General features: G+C 49.0%; 6 protein-coding genes across 6 annotated transcripts; 2 read left to right on the top strand and 4 right to left on the bottom strand.

Moving 5' to 3' along the window:
- Positions 1-247: 247 nt before the first annotated feature.
- On the bottom strand, positions 248-4,183 carry PHATRDRAFT_37493 (predicted protein; the record flags this gene model as incomplete). Its single annotated transcript, XM_002181486.1, has 2 exons — positions 248-2,449; positions 2,516-4,183. 2 exons carry the CDS (start codon positions 4,181-4,183, stop codon positions 248-250), a joined length of 3,870 nt encoding a protein of 1,289 aa, XP_002181522.1.
- A 643-nt stretch (positions 4,184-4,826) lies between these two features.
- Positions 4,827-5,396, top strand: PHATRDRAFT_37492 (predicted protein; the record flags this gene model as incomplete). Its single annotated transcript, XM_002181653.1, has 1 exon — positions 4,827-5,396. One exon carries the CDS (start codon positions 4,827-4,829, stop codon positions 5,394-5,396), a length of 570 nt encoding a protein of 189 aa, XP_002181689.1.
- Positions 5,397-5,445: 49 nt separating this feature from the next.
- Positions 5,446-6,721, bottom strand: PHATRDRAFT_47316 (predicted protein; the record flags this gene model as incomplete). The annotated part of the gene is made up of 1 exon (XM_002181485.1): positions 5,446-6,721. One exon carries the CDS (start codon positions 6,719-6,721, stop codon positions 5,477-5,479), a length of 1,245 nt encoding a protein of 414 aa, XP_002181521.1. The 3' UTR covers positions 5,446-5,476.
- Positions 6,722-7,502: 781 nt separating this feature from the next.
- On the top strand, positions 7,503-9,427 carry PHATRDRAFT_47315 (predicted protein; the record flags this gene model as incomplete). The annotated part of the gene is made up of 4 exons (XM_002181652.1): positions 7,503-8,644; positions 8,800-8,892; positions 8,991-9,077; positions 9,179-9,427. Exons 1-4 carry the CDS (start codon positions 7,559-7,561, stop codon positions 9,425-9,427), a joined length of 1,515 nt encoding a protein of 504 aa, XP_002181688.1. The 5' UTR covers positions 7,503-7,558.
- A 223-nt stretch (positions 9,428-9,650) lies between these two features.
- Positions 9,651-13,500, bottom strand: Spc97 (the record flags this gene model as incomplete). The annotated part of the gene is made up of 1 exon (XM_002181484.1): positions 9,651-13,500. One exon carries the CDS (start codon positions 13,498-13,500, stop codon positions 9,676-9,678), a length of 3,825 nt encoding a protein of 1,274 aa, XP_002181520.1. The 3' UTR covers positions 9,651-9,675.
- A 6,050-nt stretch (positions 13,501-19,550) lies between these two features.
- On the bottom strand, positions 19,551-22,390 carry Hsp70_2 (predicted protein; the record flags this gene model as incomplete). Its single annotated transcript, XM_002181483.1, has 2 exons — positions 19,551-20,769; positions 21,014-22,390. The coding sequence occupies 2 exons, from the start codon at positions 22,388-22,390 to the stop codon at positions 19,948-19,950; spliced, it is 2,199 nt and encodes a 732-aa protein (XP_002181519.1). The 3' UTR covers positions 19,551-19,947.
- Between the last annotated feature and the right edge of the window lie 202 nt (positions 22,391-22,592).

Raw genomic sequence — 22,592 nt, 5'->3', positions numbered from 1 at the left:
ATACAAGAAAGGGGTTTGCATTGTTCCAACTAGCTTAGGGGAAAATTCTCAAATCCTTCGCCTTCTTTACTTTATGCTGCCCCAAGAATGCCTCACATCCACTTTTGCCTTGATAGGAAGCTGTCGTGGAACTCTGATGCAGCTAGATCATCTGATGCCAGTTCTTCAGTAAATGCTTTGGACATTTGCGGCAATTTATTATTAACTGTAAATCCTTCAACGATAATACCTCAAGTCAGTGTGCTAGCTAGGAAGAAAGGAATTGGAAAATTGCTAGGCCGCCTTGTGCCTTGGCGGCAAATATAGTCTGCATAAAGATTTGAAACGCCTGCTCAGTGGCACGTTGGTCTTCAAACCACACATCCAGAGTACTAGTGAAAGGCTCGATTCTAGAGAAGGGGCCGTACTTCGCGCGCTTCGGAAGCTCGTCAAATAGAAACAGAGGCGGTGGATCCGAGTCAAAGCTTTTGTACGATAGTATGAGGCGGCGAGCTGGCGAGGAAGGATCCGGTGACTGGTCAACAACGACGGAGAGGCGTTCCAAAAGACAGGACGATACCGCCCTCCCGTTTCCTGCTTCGCCGTCTGGTTGAGGTTGTGCGAACACAAGAGAATTATGCTGAAAGGCAAGATACAGTGATTGCCATGTGACGCCTTCGGAAATAATCATCGAACCATTTTGCAAGAAGAGATGAGACATCGATGCCGGAATCTCGCAGACGCATGGAATCGCCAAGCTGCCAACAAGCGAAATTATTGAACCGGGAATGGGAAGATTTGGAATTTCGTTTTCGCTGAAAAAGATTGCACTAAGGATGTTTGCCGAGAGGGGGGCAAAAATTTGACGCTTCATCTCTAAAATGCATGAATCGGATATGTCGACGGAACCCCCAGAGGCAGAAATAGCGAGTCCATGAGGTGCAGCGTGGTAGATAGAGGCGCCTCCATTAGTCGCTAAAGCTTTAAGAAAGGCAGAGAAAGCGTCGATGTGAAATAAAGCTCTTGCACTAGCTTGGCAGCCTTCGAGTACTTGTTGATCGTAGTGGTTGTCGCCGTTATCCAGCTCGCTCAAAAGGTAATTGCCAACTCGTCCACACATATCTTTAAAGGTACTCGCTGAAGATATTAAAAGAGAGAATTCCTTATCACCCTTTGTACTAGAGCCTTGCAGCTCCACGAAACCCTCAACGGCAGGAAGTTTGACTGGCTCGTCCATAGACTCAAAGAATAGTAAATTCGTGATTCTGCCCCGCATCTGCTCTTCAAAGTTCGGATCATCTGCTGCAGGCGAACCACTTAAGAACAAAGTCGCTCCACCCACAGTCATTTCTTGTAGGTTGGTGACCTGGTGGGCAATGAAAACTGATGACTGTCGTCGTCGCGTTTCGACGAGCTTTGCTGATATCCTCATTGCTGTGTCGTTTCGGCGAACGCAGTTAATTAATGCGTGAGCAGCTACGCTGTCAAATTCAATATTGAACCCTCCAAAGTTGTCCTTTGGGGCGAAGATAGCACTTCCACAAAGTGCAGTGACTACTTCACCAATTGGGTTCACGCCAATGAGCCTTTCTTTTATAGGCGATGAGTGGCATGAACGATCAGTACCGCTCCCGCAGATTCCTTTATCATTATCAGGTTGAGCTTGCTCTGCATCTAGCGTGTGATCCTCAAGAACGATCTTGTTATTCGTGTTCACATCCGTACCAAAAACAATATCGGAAGTAAACCTGGGATCGAATACTGACAAGGCTACATCGAATGCGCAGACGGCTAATTGACGTACTTCGTCCATTTCGTAAGGAACATTCAAACATTCAAGCAGGGATTTGCGATACGGATTCGGTCGCGTCCGCTCCATGAGAGCGTCATCGCCGCCTCGAAATTCAAGCACCTCTGCCAGTGCCGGAGAAAGAACAAAGATGCATTCCTCGCTTTCTTCGATTTTATCTAAAGTTGGCATCTCGGATCTGGCTATCCTTCTATTAGATGGCTTCGTACCAAAGTCATACGTAGTTCGATCGTCCGATAGTGGGCCGTCTGAAGTACGCTTCATATCTAGTCGAATCGTCCATTGATGGTTGCTGCCTTGACCCGCCACTTCCAAATTGCTTCTGACGGTAGGGACTGTGCTGGAGTCGGGTGACAGCGGGTGAAATAGTGCAGCAAAAACCAGACGAAGCAAGGGAGGATTCGTCATAAAGTGAAACACAGAAGCGAGAGTAAACAGCGCGGTCTTTGCTGGACTTGATACTGCAGCAAGGGTGGTTTCAGCGTGACTAAAATCTCCTCCATATCCACTAAAGGGATGTTCAATCTTGTCGTTCCTTCCCGGGTCAACGGCACCGTCAAAACGTTGATAATAAAGCAGTAGCGGTTGGAGGAGCAATGGATAAACGAACGTGGCCAGCATCATTTCAATGGTTTGCTCATTCAACACTGTAAGACCGACCTGCAAGGAAAGCAAGGTTAGTCTTATGGAAAATACTAGGTATATGGGAGGTCCGATCTTGCTTACCTTGAAGACGTCTTCCAACAACAATAACTCATCCTGTAAACTGTCAGCTTTCTCTTGAAAGCCCCGCAGCAATCGTTCGCGTCGGGTTTTTTCACGCGCCTGGGCCATTTTCTCGTTCCGCCCGTCATGAGCCCCCATTCGATTCTTATGTGTGTCCATTTCTCGAATGTGTTCTTCGAGAGAGTTCCATCGCTCCGCCAGTTTGCCAAAGATTGGTGCGACCAACCGCTCCACCCGAGATGGTGTACACGCGTGCTGGGCAATGGCCAAACGCTCCCGAAAAGGCAACGCCTTGGAGTTGTGCAGAACACCGTCGGGAGACTTCACGGAATCCATGGTCTCTTCGCCGGCGTCTTCTTTGGGCGATACGGTCGTCAACTGTAAGGTATTCAGGCAAATATTCATGGCGGTCACGCGCACAAAGGAGTCGTGGTGACCGGCGCAGAATTCCAAGGCGCGTTCGTAGAGAGGAAATTCGACTCGGTACGTTGGCAGTCCTTCCGATCCTTGCTTCTCGTTGTCGTCGTCGTCCTCCACGGAATCAACACTACCGATTGTTGGTTCAAAGTGCGATGAAGACGCCGGACCCGCGTGACTGTCCACGAGGTGTTCGGTCGGGTATTTGAGAAAGAACTGTAGCGTTTCGGCGTTCATGCGCATGGCTAGGGATTTCAACAGTGTAACGAGGTGGGTGGTCAGTTCCGCGAGTTCGGGACTTTTGAACATGTGCGTGAGTGTGCCGTCCCGGATGGCATCATGCTGTCGGCCTTGCTCCGCTTCCGCGTACAAGTCGAGTGGAAAGTTGATCAAGGTGTTGACGTGGTTATTGGAGAGAATGACGTAAAGCGACGTGGCCCGGGATACGTTCTGGATCAGAATGGAAATGGACTGAATCGCCTGGGTCGCAATGTATAGGGACGGCAACCAGACTTCGTCCGAAGGATCAGGCGGTACCGCCAGAGAAGAATCGTGTTCGATCGAGTCGTCGTTCGACTCATTCGCGTCTACATCTGGTTGGATATCTTGACGGGTAGAGTGAAACGCACGGCCCATCAAGAGGGTGACGATAAGCTCCAGGGCCTCGCGTTCGAAGAATGTATCAAAGAGCTGCAGACGGTCATCTTCCTCCGCTATTTCCATTTCCCGTTCCCGTTCCGACAAGTCTTCAAAGACGTCGCCTCCCCATCCTTCTTTCGACCGCAAAGTGTCCTTTTTCTTTTGCAGTGTGGTCACAAAGTTTTCCCCAATCACGACGAGCTCGGCGAGTCTCCGCAAATCTTCTACACAATCGTCCGCATCCGGCAAATCAATAAATTGCGCCACGTGCGTTGTTCCCCGGGTCGACGGCACCACATCCTGCAGGGGCGACACGACAGGAGTCTCCATCGGAAGACTCGTTAATTCGGATGAATCCCCCGTGTGTTCGGATGTGGGCGTCACCGGCGCTTTGCGTCCAAAGCCGAATCGTCCCAACAGCGGCCGCGACGTCGACGCCGGCGACGGCGGCGGTGGTTGCTCCCGTTGTCGCTGCTGCGCTTGGCGGACGCGTTCAATCCGTTGTTCCCACCGACTCAACAGGTAATTGAGTTCGGTCAACGGCGACGCGGCGGATCCGGACGGTGCCGTGACGACACCGGACCCCATCCGTCGTGACGCGCGAAACGACATGCCGACGGTACTTGTGCTGCGGTGGCACGGTGCGTAAAACGGTGCAACCAGCGAATTATGCGGAAAGCAAGAGTACGTCGACCGGAGATTCGCAGAAACTTGTACGAGGCCGCAAGGCTACGGTGTAACGAATGACAAAACACACACAAGTGTTGGATGAATGTTCAATTGGTGCTAGAAACTGCGAGCAAAGCGGAACGGATTTGCACCCGTAGTTTGCGGATTTCTGCGACGAAATAATTAGGACTTCCTAGGAGAGAGAGGGTTTCCAGGGTTCTACCACCTCCCATATTTCTCTCCCTATATGCAACAGTAATTTTGCGTGCTTTCGTGATCTTGTCTGTCGTCACCAAGGCTGCCTACGCCCTCCCTTACCAGACACTCTAGCTAGCTGCACATCGCCGAACTCCGAAACCCAACTGACTGTGACAGAGAAGAAAACTACGTAGTTGTTGTTTTGGCGGTTTTGTGCAGTGTTCCACATTCAGTAAAGAGGAATTGATCCTACCATACACTACATCCGTTGTTCCACACACCAAGCGGTGTGGGTGGGTGTATACATATATCTAGTAGGGCCGCACACAGTTCTGTACAAGACCCCTTCCCCCCTGCTTTGGATAATCGGACAGAACAAATACATAAGATGTCCCCGAACGAGACGAATCGTACGGCCAAACGCCGTTTGGATTTCGCGGATGGACCGGACGCATCCGCCGCTCCCAAACGCAAGCTACGGTCTTCGTCCCCGTCACCGGTATCTTCTAATACGGATCCGTCCCAAACTCAGCTACGATTCTCACCCCGGACCCAAAAGGCACGCCCGACGGCGACACCTACGCGTCGGACGCCGTCCCGGTCCGTCGTCACCCCCGATGCGCCCAAGCCTCGGCCGGTAGCGGTGGAATACGTTCCACGTTATCTGCACCAAACGCTCGATTATCAACGACGCGGACAGAAGAAGGATCTGCCCACGCACACCCGTACCGCCTTGGCGTTGATTGAGCAGTATTACGAGATTCCCGCTAATCTGGAACAATCCAGAAAGTACGGTCCGTTGAGCGGAACCACGTACGAAGAACTCGTCCTGCAAGCCTACACGCTGGGCACACTGGCGGTCAAGAAGGAAGATGGAGCAATTGTCTCGGAAGTGGATATTTGTACCGAATGTGCGGTACTCGGGCACCGACGCGGCGAATGCCCCACGCTCCTGTAGGAAAGCGTAGGAAAAAGTCCATCGCAAATATGCTCGGTCGCTTTGAAATAAATGCAATAATTTTTAATTTACACGTTCTGTTACTGGAATACATTTTCGAGGGCGAACCATTCAAACACGTTGCTGGGTCGGTGTTGCCACCAGGTCCCCGGGGCGTGTTGGACCCACGAGGCGTCGGCCAGCGCAAAGGTACGGTCCAACGGTGGCGACCATCCGTGTTGGATGTACACCTTGGTCAAGTCGGTCAAACAGCGCGATCGCTGAGACATGTGACCTGATCCGGTGCTAATGCCGCCGAACAAACCCTGGTCGGAAACGGACGCTTCCACGTAAACCGGGAGTGCCGGGATGCCCGTTTCCGCGCGCGTCACGTTGGCAACCAACAGACTCATGGCGACGTCTTCGCAATTAAAGTGCTGGTCTACGTAGTCCAAGATTTCCACGGGATGTTGGGAAGGGTCCGAGTATATGGTCAGGTAGCGTCGGTGTACGAATCCTGCCTTGGTGAGAATGAAATTGAGGCGCGATTTCCAAAAGACCATGGGCCAAGAGTGGTAGACGTACTCCGCCCCGACGGTATCTACCGATTGCCGCCGGCGAGGGGCTTGCGCAAGCCGGGGGTAGTAACCCACCATGGAATGGGGCGAGGCTTTCCAGGCCCAGAAACCTTGACGCAGCGATTGACAATCGACGCGCACGTCATCGTCCACCATGAAAATGGCGTCACTCCGGAGTCGTTCGATCGGTAAAAAACGTGAATTCAGAGAATCTTTCGCCACCGCTACCATATGCACTTCGGCTGTTGTCTTAAGGCCGCGCGTTCCGGCCGACTCCAAGAAAGTGGACGGTTCCGGAGGCACCACGTCGAGTTCCGCCCACACGACAAAGACTTGTCCGACGCCAAACCGCGGTCCGCAGATTTGTGCGTAGTGCTGGACCGCCTCACGCAACATATTTGGCCGTTTATAGGTATTGATTACCACGGCAAAGTCGGTTGCGGAAGACGTGGCGACATTCGGTAAGGTCTTCTGGTAGCCTCCCCAGAGCCAATCGGCCGTCCCTACCGTGACGTGTATCAGCAACAGAGGTAGGCAAAGGGCACAAATAATGCGGGCCGACATCGACAATAGACTCCATCGCAAACGCAATTGTTGTCCTATTCGTCGAAACGAATTACCGGTGGAATGGGGTGTGCGGTGAACTTTCCGGTCCGTTACGAAGGGTCTCGTTTCGAGGTCCATCTCGGAAGCCCGTGAGCGCATTTCCACGGCCCTAGTGGAGGAAGAAGCACCCGCAGTCGCCCCTACCGACCCACTGGGGTGCATCTAGCTATTTGATGGCACAAAATAAACGAGTGCCGTCGGTTGTCGCTTCTGTTGTGCCCTGGACGACTCGTGATGGTGTCACTTGGTGTTTTGGAAACGGTGGACCATTTGCAACGCCATTGTGGGGGGATGGGGGAGGCTTCTGGGGTTGTTCACAGTCAGTATTTCGCCCTATGCTAGTCGAAAGATAGGGGGGGGGGGCAGGCAAACTAGGGTTGTGTGTGCTAAGGGGGCGGGGCGAAGCGTGTTTCTTTATTCCCGCTTCGGCTATGGTTACCGGTGGAGAGCTGGCCAGCTCTCGGCGTTCTATATACTGGGAAGCGAAACGCCATCTAGCATCACGAGTATCTATTTGAATCGGTGTAACTAGCAATTCCAGTCCAGCAATTTGGATGGACAGTCCAATATGTATAGGATGTGCTTTGCCTCGGTTGTTCGGATTTAAAGGATCGAAACAGCGTGCAGAAAATATATTGTATGTGCATTGTTTAACTTTTCATGCTGGCCCTAATTACCCATCCAAACATGGGAAAGAAATTCTCCACAACGGAGATGCTATCTATCGGAGAATGTTTTCAGACATCTATCCAATAGGTATTTCGAAACGAATTGCCCATGAAATCGGGTCTTGTTGTTTTGCATCCAATTTCGGTCCTTAAACGAATTTTCTCAAATAGCCAGCGGTTATGTTTCAATCCGGCCGGGTCCAATGCCTTACGATGTGCCGCCGCTCCCCAAAAGTGTGTTGTGTTGGGTGAAACGCACTTTTCGTTTCCCCCAAACGATTGCTAGGCCTTCCAGTTAGGATCCCTTCCGAACACCCCACTGCGAATCAATATGAGAATCGTCCGTCTTGGGCTCTTGCTAGAAGCGGTGATGGCGTGGGACGCCGCGTGGTTCGAGGCCGACCACGGATTGTCGTTGGATCGCTCGCTCGGCGATCCGAGTGCTTCGTCCCCGATCCACCCCGTGCGCCATTTGAAGGCCAGCAAAAAGAGCAAATCCTCCGATAGGCCTGGGAAAGGCTCCATGTTTAAAGACTTGTCCGCAAAGGACTCCTCGGGAAAGGAAGCTGCGGGCAAAGGATCGTCCACCAAAAGCCAAAAATCCGTAGCGCCGTCACCGCACCCCAAAAGTTTTCCCGTGTCGCCGACTCCTTCCCCCACGGAGACCTTTGTTGAGCCGCCGACCGTTGCGCCGGAAGAAATGCCCACCTTTAATCCGGTTTACTCGCCGATTGACGTGCCAACGCAGGTCCCAGCGTCTGCACCCACCGCGACTCCGGTAGATATACCAACTACGGTTCCTATTGAAGCGCCGACCGTGACTCCGGTAGATGTACCAACTGCGGTTCCTATTGAAACGCCTACCGAGACTCCGGTAGATGTACCAACTACAGTTCCTATTGAAGCACCCACCGAGACTCCAGTAGATTTACCAACTACGGTTCCCATAGACGCGCCGACCGTGACTCCGGTAGATATACCAACTACGGTTCCCATAGACGCGCCAACACAGGTCCCCGTAGCTGCACCCACCGAGACCCCAGAGGCTACCCCAACGGCGGTTCCGATTGACACTCCGACTCAGATTCCAACTGGTGTAGTTAATCCGACTGATGTTTGCGCCTTGGCGCAAGAAATATCCGCTGAAGATTGCATCAATACCGCGGAAAGGCTTCAAATGGACATCGAAAACAACCTCAGTGGTGTGATTTGTGACCAGACCTTCATTGGTATAACGGAAACAATCGTGATTCCCGAGAATGCTTCCTTCGGATATAGGTGCGAAGTCCCGGGTCGCTGTGTTATTCAAGGCGACTTTAACACCCAACTATTTAGGACGGAAAGCACTGGTAGCGCCAACAATGGCCACGACATTTGTTTCTCGGGGATTCAATTTTGGGACGGGTCCAGCGATCCTGTAAGTGGCCTTCATCGCGGGTTTTGAGATGTCGTAGGCGCCGAACGCCTTGTGATCGAGTACCAGTTGCTGCGAATGGCATTATACTTGGTTTATGTTTCTCACGTTTTCTGTTGCTCCTAATTCTTTTGTCTTTATCACGCTGTTGACAATAGAGTGATCCCGTTCCCGATGGAGGTGCATTCGGTCTCGTTGGAGGAACTACTAGCTTCGTAGGACCTGGATGCCGATTCTTGAATAACACCGCGGTAAGTTTCTGCAAAAAATGAGAAGGCTCTCTTTACTTGGCATTGTAGTCGAAACTTTGTCCTCTTTGAACTGTCTCTGACTTGTATATTTCAATTAGAACTCTGGAAGTGGTGGGGCGATCGCCGTAAGCTCTCAGGGAGCCGTCAGTGTCATCGGGTGTCTGATTACTGAAAATGCTGCCTCGGTACGTATCTGTTGTTGCGAGTCTTACTTTGAGAACGAGGCAAACATTTGTAACCGGAACCGCAACTCACAGCGCATCACTCTTCTCCTTTATAACATTAGGAATCTGGTGGTGCCATAAGTGCCTTCAACGTCGGACCAAGTTTAAACCCTGAAGTGACAATAATCAACTCTTTCTTCTTCGCGAATACTGCTCCCCTGGGCCCTGATATTTCAGCAGGCGATCTTATTGACTCCGGCAGTGCCTTGGTAACCTGTAGCGCGAACACTACATTTTGCGCCCCCGCTACCACGTTTGCTCGATCTGGGGCAACGATTTCCGGATGCGATAATGTGGAGCTCTGCCCCTAAGGAAGAGCAAGTAGCTAGGTAGTGCATAGGATTTACTGATGACAAGTCGATTAATCGTGCAGTCACGGGGAGAAGTAAAAATAAATTAGTAGCTGTTCTCTTTGTTTCATCACTTCCGGCAAGCCAACCAGTCCCTTTTGTTCGCCACCGACTAGTATCAGCTTCTCTGCGGCATCTTGTAATTGATTTCAATTCGCAACTACATAACACTGTTCGCTTCGTTGGAAATTGGCGCAAAGGGTGGATCTTTAGGGAGACCGGACAATTGATTTCGAGACGTAACCATTGTAATCAAGACGTACGCACAAATTTGCTAGTTGTGCATTGGTTGGATATGAATCATCTGCTGACGATAGACGGACCATGAACTCTTTCAAGTGCTCAGAGAAAACCTCTTCGAAGCGGACAATCATCCATCTATACGACTCATTCGCCACTTCTCTTTTCACACGAAGGGTTTGACGATTCACTCGCTCGGCACGTTCCCGACGCGCTTCTTCAAGAGTGTGACGGAGTCTGTTCTCAGAAATTGAAACTCCAACGCGATCTCTGCCGTTAAGGCTCCTTTCTACTACTTTTTGCTTCTCTGTCGCAACAGCGTCACGGTCTTCATTAATCTGGGTCGCTCTAATGAAGTGACCCATTTGATCGCTAAAAAGCAGACACGTTTTCAAAAGTCTCGTCAAGGCTCGTATTAACTCGCGACTGGTCAGTAGGCATGCTTGGATTGTTGACTGGAGAAACTCAGAATGAACCTGCAACATATCGTCAACTGTGTACTCCCGTTGCTGTTTGAGTGAATCAATCTCATTTTCCAATTCGGACCAGTTCGGCTCGATAACTTCAAACATCATATAGTACATCAAATTTTGCAAAAAATGTAACATTCGTTGTCTCAAAAGAAAAGCAGGTCCCATAGACCCACGAATCTGTTGCAGTTCTTTCATTGTTTGATGATCTTTCCATATTCCTACCAGTCTACGTTCGGCGTGCTTCGTGAGAAACAAATGGCGAAAGAGGAGCTGATAGCTGGTCAACGCACGACGCGAAAGAACCACAGAGACAGGGAATGGAACAAAGCTCAACTCGATAAGGAATGCGTCCAAACCCGTCAGCCCTTCGTCTAGTGATGCCCCATACGCATGTCGTTGAGGTGTATTGGGTTCGTGCGTATCGATACCTCCTGTGGCGGCGTGCAGCTGGTCTAATTGATCGGCAAGACTTTCCGGGGCGAAATTACAGCGTATCGAGTTTCCATTCAGAGATCGATTACCTCGTGTTTGAAAGAAGGGGCTAGCTGCTTGATCCTCCGTGTGACTCTCCGAAAGCTGGATCGACATTTTCAGCCAATGCTGTATCCTTCCAGGTGATACACTCGAAAGGGATTTACGCAATTCCCGTTCTGCGACGTCAAGAAAGTGCACGAAGAAGTCACCATGATCGAGCAGAAAGTATCGTTTCATAAGACGCAAAGAGCCAAGCAGATCGTATTCGTTCAGCAGTAGACTAACAAGAACACGGGAGGCTTTGTGATACTGCAGCTGGACGCTGGAAGCAAAAGAAACAATGGGGTCGCTATATCGCAAAGGAAGAGTATCCACGAGCACAGCAGATTCTTGAACGTGACCCTGGCATCGGCGAACAGCGTTCCAATATTGTCCCGTAGAGACCGTTCTTTCGATCAATTGTCGTGATCCAAAGTGTCTGCTCAAAACATGCGCTTCCACGACAGCGTACTGCTCATTCCATAGCTTGCTTTTGTCCCACATTACCATGAACTCGCTGTACGGATCGTCAAGGATACCGTTGTTGAGCCATTGCAGAAGCATGTTCATATATGGTATGCTTGCCCGTTCCACAAGGTTATGCATCATAGACTCGGCGGCTGGATCACCGTCACAACGATTGTCTTTATATTCTTGAAGCGAATTTATCAGAGCACCGCCCTTGCTGTGACGAACAGTCTCTACGGCATGGTGTAACACCGACATTGTATGTAGTGCAGACAAAATGTGTGTCTGTAATTTTGAGATCCCAAACGAATAGTCTATGAGACTTCGATATTCGCGTTCCAAGGTTGCTGTCAAAGCAACGTAGTTTTGCAACAACTCGTCCAGCGCTTCGCAGAAAGCGTGCATGACGAGCCCCATTTCGTATCGTGGAAGCGTGCTAACTACAAAGTGATTTACGCGAACAAATGCCGTCGATAGAGGCAATAAACTCTCCACCATGGACCGTAAGCCTTCGTCCAGATTCGTACATGTACCAACTTCGAAGCGAAAACTGTCGTCGTCTAGGGATTTTGCCCCATGAACGCGGATTGAATTTCCTTCTAATCCCACGAAGGAACCTAGTAGCTCGTCAATCAAAACCATTTCTTGTCCCAAAGGGGTGTCCATCTGTTTCGACCGATTCGCTTGCAATATTCCGATGTGGTCTGCCAGCTCAATCTTGCGTTTCTTATCAACATCAACAAACAGTGCTTCCTCTACTTGTGTAGAAGCGTGTCGTTGGGCATCCAGGATATGAGTGCCGTTGGAGAATGAACGTTGCGTATCTGCCGGACCGTTAGTCCACAGAGGTGTCGGTGGAACGGTTCCGGTAATCACGTGAAAAGTTTCGTGCTTGGATATTTCTAAGATATCGTGCGTTTGCAATCGCGTCAGCAAAGTTCGACGTTGGCGGATATTACTGTTGCTGGGAACATATGAATCCGTGGCTACTTCCAAGTGACCGGACACGTCCAACCGTAAAATCCCGCCGGTTTTCTCGTGCCGAAAGAGAATGGCGTCACCCGAATTTATTGGAGCCGTCCGACCAGACCGTGGTGTGACCTTTTCTATCGCAGAGTGTCCGACACGCACGAGACCGTTCCGGACCGCCCGCAAAAGTTTCCAAACTTCCATACGTTCGTCGTCGGTTTCCACCGGATCGATCCAAGCGGGCACGTAAGCAATGTTATGGCCTTTCTCGGATTGCTGACGATGGACACTCATAATTGATCCGTCGGTATGGTGCAAAGATACGACATCTCCATAGCGTAGGCAAGGATCATATTGTGCTGTGGGGCGGGGTCGCTGTACCGTAAAGGCGGCCATGGTGGCTGACGTAACGGGGACTGCTATCGCCTTTGTTACCTTGCTTTCGGGGGAGCTTTCCCGTACAATACTCCAGGGTGTTTCGGTGTGGCAAAGTATACGAATACGGTCACCGTAGTGTAAATGGGTCGTTGCGGCCGCATGACTATCGTTAGCGGTCCAACCTTTGTGGCCTTCGTCGTCATCATCTTCAACTAGGACGGGTTCCAGCTCTTCCACGGTGGGCGGCAGCTTCGTTTCTCCCGAGACTTGATCGTTATCCTCCTCACTGTCGGAAGTTTGCTGAGGCATGGGAGACGTGCTGCGCGAAGCAACAAACGTGCGAGGTACCGCCGAGGTTGCTTTGGCGGACGAAGTGGACAATGGCGCGGATCCGGTACGGGACATGGGTCCGTGGGAAGACACGGCACGTTCCGGGCGCGTTCCGTCGACGGAGGTTGACGGTGGCGGAGGCAAAGGTACGGGGGAAACTTTAGTCACCGTTGAGGGCGTTCGTGAGGATGTGGGCGGAGGGGCACTCGAAACGGTGACGGCGGCAGACAGTAGTGGAGTAATGCTGGATGGCACATTACGGACGCTCGTTCTCGTAGACGAGCTTTGCGTTGCAAACTTGACTGTCGGTGTCCGCCCTTGGTGTTGTTGTGGTACGTGTGATGCCGTCGAAAGGTTGGAGTCCGACTCGGGCTCGATATTCATTCGTGTGGAGCCATCCCGCTGACGACGTTGACGTACCGACGCCAACACGGACGCCGCTTCGTCTGCGACTTCAAAACTTCTTTCTAGTAGCCGTTCGTGATCGTAAACCTGGCGAGAAGTCTCCGCAACGGCCGAGTTTCGTCTAGCAGTTGGATCGCGGGGCTGATCGGTAGTACCGGACGATGTCGCAACGGCCCCGTGGTGCGGAATTCGCTGCCGACGCCGCGCCATGGCGGCACGGGCGACCGCCGAATCCGGATTGCGCAAGGAGGATGTCATGTGGTGATTAGCGCGACGAGATCGAACAGGATAAGTTGCGGGGAACGAATGTTTGGACCGAGGCCTTGAAAGCAACCAATTTTGGGGCATTGGTTTCGATCGTTTCTCGACAAATCCAAAAAACACAACTGTCCTAAAGACGTCTCAACGATATGACAGTGTACCGTGATGTCCAGGCCTCAATAAATTCGGCACATGCCAGAAATACCATCAACAAGCTATTAAAGGTCAATTTCAGTTTTTATTTATGTACTTTATGTTGTGCAGAGTTTAGCTAGTGCTATAGTGCAAAGCTTTGTATTGCTTAGCATGCATTATGCCTTCAAAAAAGAGATCATTTGTGTTTGAGCAGAACTCCTCCTTAGACCATTTCAGGACAGAGAAATCTGATTCAACAGTCCTTGTTCCAGGAAAAACAGTATTCATCCCTCCCGCAAAACTGTGCAATAATGGGAAACAATCATTGATGGAGATGAGGTACTCTCAGGGCAGGAGTCAAAAATCTCTTCTAACTCTGCTTCCTGGCTGTACGCCATTGTGAGCTGACAAAACTGATCTTTCCTATCTTCCAGCATATCTTCAGAAAAGGTTTCACGCAACAGTAAATGATGCATGGACAGAAGGTCTGCAAAGAAGGCTCCACGCATTTTTACCATTGAGCAAGAAAAAAGAGGGAACACAGTTGCTGGCTTCATTATTTGAATTGGGTTCAGCTACTATTTCTGTTGACTGTTCAATCAAATTTGCTATTCCTTGTGCAAATGATGCATTCACTACTTCTAATGTTTCATTGGCCATATCAGCTATCATGGACAACACAAAACTACCCAAATCTTGGAAATACTCAAATACAACACTTCTTGAAATGCCAAATTTCTCTTTAGCTGACTGTACTAGATTGCTGTTCAGCTCAGTGACACCATCCAGAGAGTGCACCTTGAAAGTTCTGAGATTCTTGAACAAAACCTTAAAAGGCTCTCTTTTTGCTGGGCCAAGAGTGTTGGTTTTCCCTGAAGAGCCACAAATGTGATTAATGCCTGCTGCACAATATCATTGATGGCAAAGAGTGTAATCCAGAATGAGCTTGAAGGTTTGGGGAATTTTGCTTCCAACTGTAGCCTCAAACACCACAGGTTGGGCTTTATGACAACCAACCAACACCTAAGCAAACCTAGGGACTATAATACTCAACTTGCTTGTAATGCTCCCCACAGGTTAGAGAGTGGATACAGGGAAACATGCTAGTGCAATGTTTGGATCAAATGAGTTTCTAGAACAATGAGAAGAGTTTATCCTGTGACTAGTCCATGGGATTGTGATCATCCAGTCCACTGAATGACTCCACACTATGTACTGGGAGTATGCCCTTCTCACATAGAATATATTCCTCTAAGTATAAATCCCACATAGAATTCCTCAGCAAGCATTGGGACATACCCCTTTCCTGCATTGCAATTTGTGAGACTGAGTCATGCCTTATCATGCATATGCCCTGTACTTGTGGTATCCAACATGGGATGACACCAATCATCTTGTAAATACATCAAGTCCTGCAATAAGGCAAACATAAAAGATACAATTCCACAATGTCTCTCTTCCTGATTCACACTTCCATTATCAGTGTTAGGTAACACTTGTCCTAACAACATATCATATATTGTAACATTTTCTCTCCTTCTAGAGTAAGTAAAGAATATTGTTCCCGGCGCATTGGGTGCTGCCCTTGGATGTGTTGTAGGTAACTTTCTGGTCAGACTGGTGGCTTGAAATTCTTGCCATTATTTGTCTTCCTTCATTTCCCCCCGACTTTTTCTTTGCGACCGAAAAATACACAGAAATTACAGGACACAGACAGAACTTTTAGGGTGACTGGATCTCTCTGTGAGACTTTCATGCTTTGTTTGAAAGGGCGTCTTTTGTTTTGCCATGTCAGCAGTACAGGTGAAAAAATGGACCAGGACCACACAATTTCCCGTTGTTGCTTGCTTGCAAAAAAAGGCCACAAGCATCAAAAAGTCGCATTTTGCTGTTGAATGATAGGTTATGATCCTAAACTATTTATGGGCGTTTTCAGATCTCTAATTTGGCACCAGTGCCGTAAATAGATGAAAATGCCGTATTTATAGAGGCCTGGTGATGTCTCTTTGATCTTGTTGCCATCATATCAAGTGAGCAGTGTGTTTTGATGACTACTACAACTGTGACTGTGACTCTCTGCCATTGAATCCGTCCATGTACGCGAAAAAGATGTAGCTTTGACTGTAAACTAGAGAAGAAATTCACTAATCCGGCCAAAACCATGCCGCAAAATCACTATTACGGACAAAATAAAGATTCACACACTGTAAGTTCCTTCGTCCCACAGTTTTGGGCCGTTTTACGGATCGACTACAGGTTTGTAATCGCGCCTGTCCGTCGCCACAGTGCCACGTCACGGCGAACCCGGACTCGGCCGATGTCACAGGAATTTCAAATCTGTCCGGCCGGTGATCTTTCTTCGCCAAACAGGCCTCACATTTTCCCTGTTCGCCGGACGCATCGCATTCTTGCCGTGTCGATAGTTGAACCACGACGTTTGTAGTGCCTGACGTCGCAGCGGTTTGTGTAAGTAAAAAAGGTATGGCGCTAGAAATTTCCCTAGTAGTGACAATTATCGCATGCAATAGATCCTACTTACTGTTAATTCAAGTATACAAGGGTCACATTCACTATTTGTTTTTGAGACTGGATACATTCGCGATTTGTTTGAGGCCTGTGTTGGCAAGGAGATCTCCAAACGACGCTTCTTCCCCAGGAGGCATCCTGAGAGATGATCCATCAATAAATCCTTAATGAAAAGCGACTTGAGAATGTAACTTCCAAGTGTAATAATGTGTGTATGCGACGTCGCTCCAATATTCCTCTGACCTTGCGAAACGTTTCCTTCCAGTCAGTCTAGTGAAACAATGCGGTATTGTCGGCCAAAAAGGCTCTGGCAAGTTTTCGCTGACGGGAAGTCTCTTTTGTTTAATGAAATTTGAGGCAGGTCATATAATATTGTTCTTCTTGGAGTAGACCCTCAAAAGTGGGTCTAGTGGACTTTCGCGGCCGTCAAAACAGAATGTAGATCATTCGCCAAAATCCAGTTCTGTTTGTGAAAAACTTGCGGAAGTGTCTTGATGCTTTCCATCTCAAAACCCTACACATAGGTGTTGCAAGCTTGTTACTGTTAGGTAGTAGAAATGCGTCATCAAGCTGTGTTGGTATTAGTTTCCCATTGGGATAGAAATTGCAATATGAATGGGAACCACAACTTTTCTAACTATGTTAGTTGAGGAAATTTGCCAAATTGTCGCAAAAGCGTCCGCGCCTGCCGTAAAAGACTTAGGTGGAGCCTTGCGTTAAGGAAGGGGAAGAACTTCTCAAAGGAGTTAGTTGGTCATGTCAAGCAATAGAATGTATCGGGACCAACTATCCTAGAGAAACAGACCTTTTGGTTTGTGTAGATCCTAAAGACTCCACTGTCACTTTGTTTGGAAATGTTGAGGCCAGCCCACCACAAAATTTCTGAACAAGCGGGAACCGTCCATGTGTCGCTGCCCAACTGTCTGAAAAGTTGTGCTTCCGAATGCTGAAGCAGAGCAATACCTCTTGGAATATTGGCTCTTCTCAATATGCTCGAAGAAAAGTGCTGAACTCCTGGCTGAGCTGGTCAATTTCTTCGTCCGTAAATTTCCGTTGCAGTCGGGCTCAATGCCTCTGAATGTTTTTGACAAATGTTCTCATGTTGGTTGCCGCTAGCTTATATGGAAGTATAGGTGGCAACTTTGTATCAAATGTTTCATTGCCACTACTAACAACTGCAATATGATGGCAATACTCAGGCAAGTACATTGGTGTTGAACAAAGCACAAAAAGTCTTTCAAAGATCACACTAGCTATGTTGTCATGTCAAATACAGAAGTAGGATTGTGGGCCACTTTGGGTGCGAGTTATTTTTTTTGTACTGGCTCTACGTGGATGAAGCTAAGTTGCAGTTAACTTAGTACTTTAGTATGCGGCGATTTTGAAACCTTATTTGCGGTTATTTGCGGAACTCAGGCCAAAACACCGCAAATAAAGCGGTCTGCAAATGGGTGATCATACAGACTCTACCGAATCCAATAAATGGGTGCTTAACCGCTGATCTTCTTTCTTACAAGCAAAATTTTTAAGAAAAAAAACTTCATTTATAAAAGCATATACCTGAGAAATAAAACAACTCAAGAGCATCAAATCAGGTTGGATTTGCTGTTTACTGTCATATTCACAGTCAAGCAAAGCTGAACAGTTGAACTCTTACTAACATGAAATTCGGCTGATTGTAATATAGCTCTGACCTCAAAGTTAATTGCTGCTGTACCAACCGGAGATCGCCATCTCGTTGTTCTAGCCTTGTTTTTGGCACAGCCTTGGCTTTTACCGGCCTGTCATTGTCATTACCGTACAAATGTGGGATGCAGCTTCCTTGATTGCTTCACGTTACTATCAGATGAATTTGTAGGCTTTGTTGATAACGTGGATATGTACACCGATTTCCTGGTTGCCGCAGAGCATAACTGGCGCATTCCATTTGATGAGACAAAAGCCTTTGGAACAATCCGCGCTTGCCAGGCATTTCCTGGACCACCTTTTCCTGGGGACTTTGATAATTTGTTGCTCCCCCTAGGTGGAAGCTCTTACGAAGAGTGCTTTGGTTTCTGCAACATGTACCGTTCCTTTGTAAATGCAACTACAAATGCTTGCGATCCCTTGTATTCCAGGTAGGGGCTTTCCGAACAGTAACATGAATAGCATGCATCATTTGAAATTGCCCGTATGCTTCCTGACACTGGACCGGTTGCTCCTAGCGTAGATGGTGCGTATTTACAGGTAGATCAAAGGCGTAAAACAAAAAATTACTAGCTTGCCCAGTAGACTTAGGGCTATCGAACCCATATGCTTGACGTAGGTATTTTCTATATAGTAATTGGGTCTTCCGAGAATTTAGACGGCACCTCTAATCTGGTTTTTCCAATCTGCATTTTTATTTCACTGACTGTGACTGTGAATTAAACTTATAGTTACACCAGAGTGCTCCTTTCGGTGTCAGGAAAATGATGTATCCAAATTCCTCCGCTCATACTGCCAACAGGATTCCTTGCCGATCCATACCACGACCGACTTCGTGTTCGACTTCTTGCATAAATCGTCTTCCGGAAACCTTGTCGCTTGTTGGATTAGGTTGCTCTTCATTCTCGAGCTTCTTCTTTGACGACGGAAAGGCCTTGACCGTTGGCACGTTGGAACGAACCAATCCAACCGTGCAAAGTTGGATCGAAACGATTCGTTTCGCTCTTCTAGATGTCGGTATCACGATTTTAGATACAGCTCCCTGGTACGGCCATGGTGTTTCCGAGACAGTTGTGGGCTGGGCGCTGGAGTCGTTACACCTGGACGACGGCACTTTGTGCCGAGAGGATTTGGTCATCAACACCAAAGTGGGTCGCTATGAGTCAAAAGCTTCTCGACAATTCGATTTTTCCCGGAAGGCCACGTTAGCTTCGGTTCGACGATCATTGCGACGACTACAGCTAAACTATATCGACGTCCTCCAACTTCACGATCCAGAATATAGTCCTTCTTTGAATCTCTTACTCGACGAAACGATTCCGGCCTTGCTTGAGTGTCGCGAAAAGGGCTATTGCCGCGCACTCGGCCTGACGGGATATCCGCTAGAGGTACAATATCAAATCTTACAAGCCACGCTAGACCGTTTTCCAGAAACAAAAGTCTGGGATCAAAGTTTGACGTACGGGCACTTGAATCTGCACGACCAAAGTTTGCACCGCGGCCAACTGCTCAATACCGACGTATCGTTCGGAGCTTTTTGTGCCCAAAACGAAATTGTCGTCCTCGCGGCGGCTCCCGTATCTATGGGTCTATTATCACCACAAGGACCGCCATTGTGGCACCCGGCAAGTGCAGCACTTCAAGATGCGTGCCGGGCTGCGGTAGACTTGGCCCACTCGAGACAATGCGACATTGTCACACTTGCGCTTGTTTGCGCCTTGGCTTATCCTGGCGTGCCGTGTACACTGTTGGGGATGAAAGATGTTGCTCAGGTACAGACTTTGCAAGTGATAGCCACACGGTTTGCAAACGTTGATTGGAGTAACTCGTACAAAACAATTTTGAAGCATGTGTTGACCGAGAGGGAATACGACACTTACGAACTCCTACAAGATCCAGTATTGGGTCCCTTTGCTGGAGTGCAGACGACTGGTGAGTATCAGTGGGATGGCGTCCAGCACGTACGCAGTTTTTGGGCTCAACTACCGGACATGGAGGCTGATTCTTGGCAGTGGCTTCACGAGCCAACTCGAAAACCGAAAGATTGAGTTGGTATCGAAGGAAGCTTTCAGAGCTTGTCTGTGTTCTATGCTATGGTTAATCTACTTCTTCTACACTCGGGCCGTCATCTACACCGTCCAAATCTTCACCTAAAAAATCATTGTCAGCAGCGGCCGCACCATCACTGGTGCTTTCGTAGGCTCGCTTGAGAATGGGATTAGCAACTTGTTCCACCTCCTTTTGCTTGGCATCGTACGCGTCTTTTTCCGCCGCGGGGTTGTTTTCCAACCACACCAAACCTTCCTCAATGGCCTGTGATAGTGTTTCTTTGTCTTCCGCAGAAAGCTTATCCTGAAGAGCATCATTCATGGAGTTTTTCAGATTGTACAAATATGCTTCACAATCATTCCGAGCCTGGACCTTTTCCTTTTCGGCGGCATCCTGATCGGCGAACTGTTCCGCTTCTTGTATCATTCGTTCAATTTCTTCTTCCGAAAGCCGACCCTTTTCACTGGTGATGGTTAAGGTTTCCAATTTACCAGTCCCTTTGTCGGATGCCGATATGCTTAGAATTCCATTGGCATCCACGTCAAAACTAACTTCAATTTGGGGTACACCGCGTGGAGCGGGTGGGATGCCCGCCAACTCGAATTGCCCCAAAAGCCGGTTGGACTTAGTCATGGACCGTTCGCCTTCAAAAACTTGAATATTCACGCCGGGTTGATTATCAGCGTACGTCGAAAATACTTGGGACTTTTTGACCGGAATTGTGGTACCCCGTTTGATCAAGGGAGTCATGACGCCACCGGCGGTTTCAATGCCTAGTGACAAGGGTGCGACATCAAGTAACAACACATCCTTGGTCGCCTCGGCCGCGTCGCCGCTCAAAATTCCTCCCTGGACCGCAGCACCGTAGGCCTACAAAAATACAAACAGCAGCGTGTCAGCATACGGAAAACTTCTAGTCATTCGGCAATAGTCCCATGGAGTTGTTGTGCTTCGGTTGTTGTTTATGTGTAACTGTTCGCATCAGGAGCGACTCGGCGAGTAGGCCCGGTAACTACTCCGGTCGCAAAGCCCTCTTCAGTAGCCAAGCGTTACGAAGTTTTCGTCAGTAGCACCAGTCCCTGAACCATTTTTTCCTTCCAAAAGGTATACGTACCACGGCTTCATCCGGGTTGATCCCCTTATTCAGTTCCTTGCCGCCAAAGTACTCCGTCAACATCTGCTGGACTTTTGGAATTCGAGTAGAACCACCAACGAGAATAATTTCGTCAATCTCGCTTTTGCTCATTCCCGCATCTTTCAGGACTTGAGTAACAGGAACCATAGTCTTTTTGAATAAGTCGATGTTCAATTCTTCAAATTTGGCTCGCGAAATGGTGGTGGTAAAGTCAACACCGTTGGAAAAAGCGTCACAATCGATCGTGGCGGAAGTTTGAGTCGATAGCGTCCGCTTGGCCAGTTCACATTGTTTGCGAAGTCGTTGAATCGCTCGTTTGTCCCCGGAAACATCAATTCCAGACTGACGTTTGAAAACACTCATGCAGTACTCCATGAGACGTTGATCAAAATCTTCACCTCCCAGATGTGTGTTTCCCGACGTAGCACGCACTTCAAAGACTCCGTGGTCGATCGAGAGCAGAGTCACGTCGAACGTTCCACCGCCAAGATCAAAAACCAACACATTCTCTTCGACATCTTGCTTATCTAGTCCGTAGGCAATTGCGGCTGCGGTGGGTTCATTAATGACTCGTTCGATCTTAAGACCGGCAATTGTTCCGGCGTCTTTCGTCGCCTGTCGTTGGGCGTCGTTAAAGTACGCTGGGACGGTTACGACGGCGTGTTTCACTTCGCATCCCAAAAAGGTTTCCGCGGTTTCCTTGAGTTTGCGCAGAATCATTCCCGATACTTCTTCTGGAGTATATTGAGATTTGCCTTGCTGCTTTTTTAACTCGGTCGGCAATCCGAGCAAGGGTTTGTCGTCGGGACCCTTTTCGATCGAAAACGGAAAGAGCGTCTTGTCCTTTTGCACGGTAGCATCGTTGTACTTGCGACCAATCAGGCGTTTCACGTCAAAAAACGTACCCGTTGGATTGGACGGTGCCTGATTCTTCGCAGCGTCGCCAATTAGTCGGGTGCCGTCCTTGCCGAAAGCCACGTACGAAGGGGTAATCCGATTACCTTGTTCGTTCGGACACACGTCCACCCGAGAATTTCTCCAGACAGCGACACACGAATACGTCGTTCCGAGATCAATTCCGATACAAGGACCGTCCATTTTGTTGTCTGCATTACTGGCGCCACCACGGAGGGTAGTGAGTAGCCCGTGGGGATGATGCGCGTAGTGATTCTGTCGACGATGTAAGAAGGGCGCCCTCGATTTCCGGTCCGTAGAGTCTCGCTGCTCATGGATTCGTGCCAGAGTCGGCTTTTCTACTGTCCTACGAGCTAGCCATGATGCTTTTGCGGGGTGAGCTCCGGAGAGAAGTACCGACACGCAGGTTAGGAGGGTGGAGGAGGATGGAAGATGCACCATGGTAGATTTTATGAGGCATGTTTTACAGTTTACGTCCTCGTTTTGTGGATCCGGTAGGAATACGACGGAAATTGTGAGTTTCTCCACGTGGATCTGGGGCGACTGGCGGGCAGACGATCCTTCGCAAATGGACTACGAGCGACGCGCGGACATCCCACAGAAGGGCAAGACGCAAAATGAAAATTACTTTTTCGCGGATAGT

Source organism: Phaeodactylum tricornutum, chromosome 13 (genome assembly GCF_000150955.2).
Source record: "Phaeodactylum tricornutum CCAP 1055/1 chromosome 13, whole genome shotgun sequence".
In the NCBI taxonomy this organism is placed as follows: Eukaryota; Bacillariophyta; class Bacillariophyceae; order Surirellales; family Neidiaceae; genus Phaeodactylum; species Phaeodactylum tricornutum.
Note: the sequence above shows the minus strand (reverse complement) of the source record. Positions and strands in the feature narration are given on the sequence as shown.